This window comes from Carassius carassius, chromosome 21 (assembly GCF_963082965.1).
Source record: "Carassius carassius chromosome 21, fCarCar2.1, whole genome shotgun sequence".
In the NCBI taxonomy this organism is placed as follows: Eukaryota; Metazoa; Chordata; class Actinopteri; order Cypriniformes; family Cyprinidae; genus Carassius; species Carassius carassius.
The window spans coordinates 8,818,619-8,824,978 of record NC_081775.1 but is presented as its reverse complement, the minus strand read 5'-3'; the positions used below and the strand labels follow the sequence as shown (position 1 = coordinate 8,824,978).

The 6,360-nt window shown below is 38.8% G+C and overlaps 1 protein-coding gene across 1 annotated transcript; it reads right to left on the bottom strand.

Annotated features, from left to right (window-relative positions):
• Positions 1-10: 10 nt before the first annotated feature.
• On the bottom strand, positions 11-5,912 carry stambpb (STAM binding protein b). The gene is given in 9 exon segments (XM_059504424.1): positions 11-341; positions 1,263-1,387; positions 1,505-1,669; positions 1,672-1,717; positions 1,720-1,815; positions 5,143-5,176; positions 5,178-5,216; positions 5,298-5,482; positions 5,892-5,912. Coding segments are annotated over 9 exon segments (831 nt in total). The 3' UTR covers positions 11-221.
• Between the last annotated feature and the right edge of the window lie 448 nt (positions 5,913-6,360).

The window sequence follows — 6,360 nt, the reverse complement described above, 5'->3', positions numbered from 1 at the left end:
CTTTTGGAGATTTGCAATTTGTTGAGGTAGACGAAAAACAGCAGCACTCAGAGCAAACTGTAAGCTTTCTTATACAACAAAACAAAATGATACACGAAAGGACCAATTATCTGGAAAATAAATCTTGGTAAAATAATATACGGATCTACCGGATTAAAGAAGGAAGCGAAGGAACCGACATTGTGGGATTTGTGGAATGCTTTTGAAAGAGGCCTGCGGTATCACTGAACACCTGACAACTGCACCAGAAACCGCTCCGCTTCATTCTCTGTATCACAGTAATCTGGACCTCCACACTGCTTCGGCACGATCACGTGTGTCACTGTGAATGAGTTCCTGTTCTACAACAGGCACACAAACACTCTCCAGCAAATATCAAGTCTTTCTGTGACAGGTCTCACAAGTACTAAACTGCTATGCATCTTCTCTATGCTACACTTTAAATTATATATTGTTTAAAAAAAAAGGAGAAAAATAAGAATTTATTGGATGAACCAGTTCACCAAATCAGACTGAACCATCTGAAACCATTTGCAGCTCGAGCAGCACAGATCTAGTTTACTCACTTTGGGACGCCTGACAGTCACTCTCGAAATGAGCCGAAACACCGGCGTATGATCCTGTGATGCCGGGTTTTGGCAACTCATTCAGCGCTCCAGTTTCTCCTAAAAACACTGAATTGAAGAAACGGTTTAGACTGAAGACTGAAACTGATAAGCTGCCGTTACGAGCATGTATGAACCGAGCACCTGAATGAAGAGGCAAAATGACAGTTTTTATGGTTTCTCATCATGTAAAAAGGTGAGTTTATTAAGACTAGTTCATTCATTTTAACTGGTGAAACGATTGTGAACCAGAAGCAAACTGTCCGAGAGAACCTGTTCAAGCAAAAGAATGCAGGTAATAATGTTGTAAATAATGCTCAGTTTCTTGCACAGACTGATTGTTTCACTTCATAAGATCCCAATTTATCATCAGGGGCCACTGGTATTAATTTTGTGCTGCCTGTTATGCCTTTTTGACTCTCAAAGTACCTACATATTATGAATCACCAAAGACCATGGTTTCAGCCAAACATTTTCTTTGCTGATCTACTGAAGAAAAAAGTCACAAATTGTTTACAGCAAACATTCATCTCGGTCTGAAAAGTCTTTAGCGAATCACATTGAGTTTGATAACAGGCAAAATTAGGTGACTCGCAACATTTAATTATGGTACGAAACCATAATAAAGTAATGATGAATCATGTCACAAAGCCATACCAGTCTCCCACAGAGTATCCCACAGGTTTCCTCTGCTCCTACGGTGTTGTTATTGGCCAATCGCAGAAATTTGCCGCAAAGCTCAGCAGGAACAGGGATCTGCCGTAAACCATCAACCAATGTAGCTGAAACACAAAGAGAAACACTGTAAAATCCTGAAAACACAGAACTAGAGGCTGCTCTATGTTTGCTGAGGATTGAAGGCAAGCTGTACTATTGTTACTGAGGTGACAGTATGTGACAGTATGACAGTATTTGACAATGGTCAAAGGTCGGAGGTGCTGACAGAGCACTGTGATTGGCCGTGGGGTACTGTGGACTCTGAGGGGGAGTAGGGGACTCTAGGTAGGGCAAAGGGGGACCCTGGATCCCAGGGATGAGCAGGGTGTCGTCTTGGGTGGGGTGCACTGATGTTCCTTCTGCCGGATCATCTCCTCCAACATGCTGAACTGCTGCACTGAACTGAACTCCTCCTCTGTATGTCTACCACACACCGCCTCTCCAGCTCATGCTGCCGAGACAACTCCTGCTGCAGTGCCTGCTCTTCTGCACGCTAGCAGATGACAGAACCACACTCACAAGACTGACCAAGGTGAAAACAACCATGTGCATTTTTAACTTTGACATGAGTCACACCAAACACATGTCAATAATGCATATGGAAAATTAGCATTAGACTAGGGATGTAACGATGCCCCCCGAGCCAGTTTAAAATTATTACAAATATGTGCAATTCAAGTTGGATGATATGTTAAATGAATTGCGAATGTATCTCTGAGGGGAACTGGCTGCTTTCAGAAATTTAAGATGGTATTTTCTTGTCATCTTGTCTGTGTATAATCAAAGTCTCTTTAAAGCAATCCTCATCCATGGGGAAACATCAAATTCTCCAAAACTGTTTGCCACGCTTACGATTACATTTATATTTGAAATCACCAATGAAACCTGTCTTTATCATAAATGTTATTTATTTTGCTCAAACAGCATAAAAAAAACATATTTTTCAGGCTAGACCAGCCTTTTCTCATGCACAGTCCTATAGGCACACGTCTCAGAATGCTGACTGTTTCAATGGAAACCGGGACTTTTAACGGCAGCTGCAGTGACGAGCTGACTTTACCGATTAGGGATTGGCTCTTTTGCTCAGAAGGTGGGGCTTTGTTTGATAGAGTGGCCATATTAAGCATTGCAATTTTACCCATTCAAAACTATACCAATGACACATCTAGGGTATTCTAGTCTTTGGTAATTCATTTTAGAGTAGTGTTTATAAGTGCACCTGCTTTGTTTACAGCAGTACATTTACATTTAGTCATTTAGCAGACGCTTTTATCCAAAGTGACTTACAAATGAGGACAATGGACAATCAAAAACAACAAAAGAGCAATGATATGTAAGTGCTATAACAAGTCTCAGTTAGCTTAAACGCAGTCCACGTAGCAAGGGCTTTTAAATAATATAATAAAAAGAAAACAGATAGAATAGAAAAAGAATAGAGCAATCTAGTGTTAGAGGTCTTTTTTTTTCTTTTTTTATAATTGTATAATAAATTAAAAGAAAATAGAATACAAAAAGATTAGAAAGGTAGTTAGATGTTTTTTTTAAGAATAGAATTAAAATAATAATGAGTGCTAAAGTTAGAGAGTCAAATAAAGATGGAAGAAATGTGTTTTAAGCCGATTCTTGAAGATGGCTAGGGACTCAGCTGTCCGGATTGAGTTGGGCAGGTCATTCCACCAGGAGGGAACATTTAATTTAAAAGTCCGTAAAAGTGACTGTGCTTCTTTGGGATGGCACAATCAAGCGATGTTCACTTGCAGAAGGCAAGCATCTAGAGGGCACATAAGTCTGAAGTAATACATTTAGGTAAATAGGTGCAGAGCCAGAGGTGGTTTTGTAGGCAAACGTTAATGCCTTGATTTTTATGCAAGCAGCTATTGGTAGCCAGTGCAAATTGATAAACAGAGGTGTGACGTGTATTCTTTTCGGCTCATTAAAAAATATTCTTGCTGCCGCGTTCTGGATTAATTTGTTATGGTTTGATAGAACTGGCTGGAAGACCTGCCAAGAGAGCATTGCAATAGTCCAGCCTGGACAGAACAAGAGCTTGAACAAGGAGTTGTGCAACATGTTCCGAAAGAAAGGGCTTGATCTTCTTGATGTTAAATAAAGCAAATCTGCAGGACTGGACAGTTTTAGCAATATGGTCTGAGAAAGTCAGCTGATCATCAATCATAACTCCAAGGTTTCTGGCTATTTTTGAAGGAGTTATGGTTGATGTGCCTAACTTCATGGTGAAATTGTGATGAAACGATGGGTTTGATGGAACCACTAACAGTTCTGTCTTGGCAAGGTTGAGTTGAAGGTGATGGTCCTTCATCCAGCAAGAAATGTCTGTTAGACAAGCTGAGATGCAAATAGCTACCATCAGATCATTAGGATGGGATGACAGGTAGAGTTGAGTGTCATCAGCATAGCAGTGGTATGAAAATCCATGTTTCTGAATGACAGAACCTAATGATGCCATGTAGGCAGAGAAGAGAAGCGGTCCAAGAACTGAGCCCTGAGGCACCCCAGTAGTTAGATGTTGTGACTTGGACACCTCATCTCTCCAAGATACTTTGAAGGACCTATCTGATAGGTAAGACTCAAACCATTGAAGTGTGGTTCTGGTTCCTGAGATGCCCTTTGCCAGTAGGGTTGATAGGAGGATCTGGTGGTTAACCGTGTCAAAAGCAGCGGACAGATCAAGCAGGATAAGTACTGAAGATTTGGATTCCGTTCTTGCTAGTCTTAGAGCTTCAACAACTGAAAGCAAGGCAGTCTCAGTTGAATGTCCACTTCTGAAGCCAGATTGGTTGCTGTCAAGGAGGTTGTTCTGTGTGAGAAATGCAGAGACTTGGTTGAATACAGCTCGTTCAAGTGTTTTTGCAATGAAAGGAAGAAGGGAAACTTGTCTGTAGTTCTCTAAAAGAGATGGGTTGAGGGTGGGTTTCTTAAGTAGTGGAGTTATACGAGCCTGTCTAAATGATGAGGGGAAAAACACCAGTGTAGGGATGTGTTGATGATGTGAGTGAGTGCAGGTACAATTGCAGGAGAAATGGCTTGAAGGAGATGAGATGGAATAGGATCAAGCGAACAAGTAGTAGGGTGATTAGAAAGGATTAGTTTGGAGACTTCTGCCTCAGAGAGTGAAGAGAAGGATGTGAATAAGTGTATGTTTGCTGGTGATATGAGCTTGACTGATTGTGGTGTGAAAAATTGTGCACTGATGTTTTTAATTTTATTAATGAAAAACGTGGCAAAGTCGTCAGCTATCAGAGATGAAGCAGGAGTGGGAGGAGGAGGACAAAGGAGTGAGGGAAATGTTTTAAAAAGCATGCTTCATCAAAAGATGAAGATGAAACCATTGCAGATAGCTTGGTGGGTAAGAGTGAGCGTAGGTTACGCCGAAAGATGACATGTGGAGGGGTAAGTGATATGTCAGGGACCATGTTGAGGTTAAGAGTGAGGAGGAAGAATTTTCAGATTTTCACAAATCGTGAAAAACATTTACTACTACACACACACACAGACAGACAGACAGACAGATAGATAGATAGATATATAGATAGATATACAGTATATATAGAATGTAACTTTTTATGGTAACTGGGTATTTGGGGGCTCTGGGGATTTCCATGGTAATAAATAAATATATCGCATATCCTAGAATTATGAAATTACAATAAAATTACTGGAATTTGAGGAAAAACAAATATCTGAATGCATTAATTCAGAATTTGGGAAATGTGTTAAACTGTCATAAAAAAAATGTTTTCATCTGTTTTGATTTTATTCCATGAAAAGGTTTGCCAGTGTTTGGAAAACACTGTCTCACCTTTTTGCTGATGAACTCAGCATATTCTTTATCATCTCCTTAGTAAATGTTTCTTCAGCTGCTCTGTTGCTTAGCTTCTGTGTGAGGAACAACAGCAAAATTGAGACAACTAACATCGTATGAAGTAAATTTGAGATTATTAATCTAGAGATCACTAGACTACCCTTAAAGTCTCCTTCTTCTCAGGAATATGAGACAGCTTATATTCTGGATCCTTGGGGAGCTTTTCAATAAAAAGCCTGGTGGGTTTAAAATAACCAGAGTTAAGTCTGTTATAAGAAATCTTAATATTGCTAACACTACACACATAATGGAGACTCCCATTAAAGTTAAAGAGATACTCCCAAAAATGAACATTATGTTGTAAATTACTACTTGCTCCAAACCAATTTTAATTTTTTCTTTTGCAGAAAAACACTTTTTCAACTTTGTCTCAGAATCTGTAATAAAGTAAGTCACACAAGTTTGGAATGACATGAAGGTCAGTAAATCTTACCGTTCAAAACTTTTGACTGCTAGTTTACATTTTAGTTTTTAGATGCGGTGTACTTAATAAAAAAAATATTTTAAAAGGTTTATTTAGCTTTATTTTAGTACTTCTACTTACAATGTTGAATTAAAAAATTCTGAAGTTTATTTATTTTTAATTTCAGGTAATTTTTATTAAAGTTTTTAGTTTCATTTTTAAGTCTTAGTTCACAACAATAACCCAGGTGACAAGAAGACACCAGTCAGAGGAAAAGTCAAACCTTTATTCCATCTCTTTTCATTGTAGAAAGAATATCACTTGTGAAAAAGATTCAAAAGTGATAAAAGATTGACCACAGTAAATAGGCAAGTTAAATCCCCTTCATATATTTTTACCCACTCATTAATTAAAAAAAAAACGGTTGTGCAAAGCCACTGGTTCGATGTCAAATCATCAATCACAGGATTAACAGAGAATACAGTGGGAATTACAGTAGGCACAACAATATGTGACCATGTTTGAAATCACACCAAATAAAACATCCACATTATTTCCCACTTCTAGGATAAGAGAGGAGTATGGACATCTATTCGTTTGTTTCTCATTCCTGGGCATCATCTAGATTTGGCACAGAAATCTTGCTTCATAAATCAAGCGTGGGTAATTATAATCCTACTGTAAACCAAAAACAATCTTCTTTCAAATGCATCATTGACTGCTGCGAACAACAACGGCGGTTTCTTCATCAG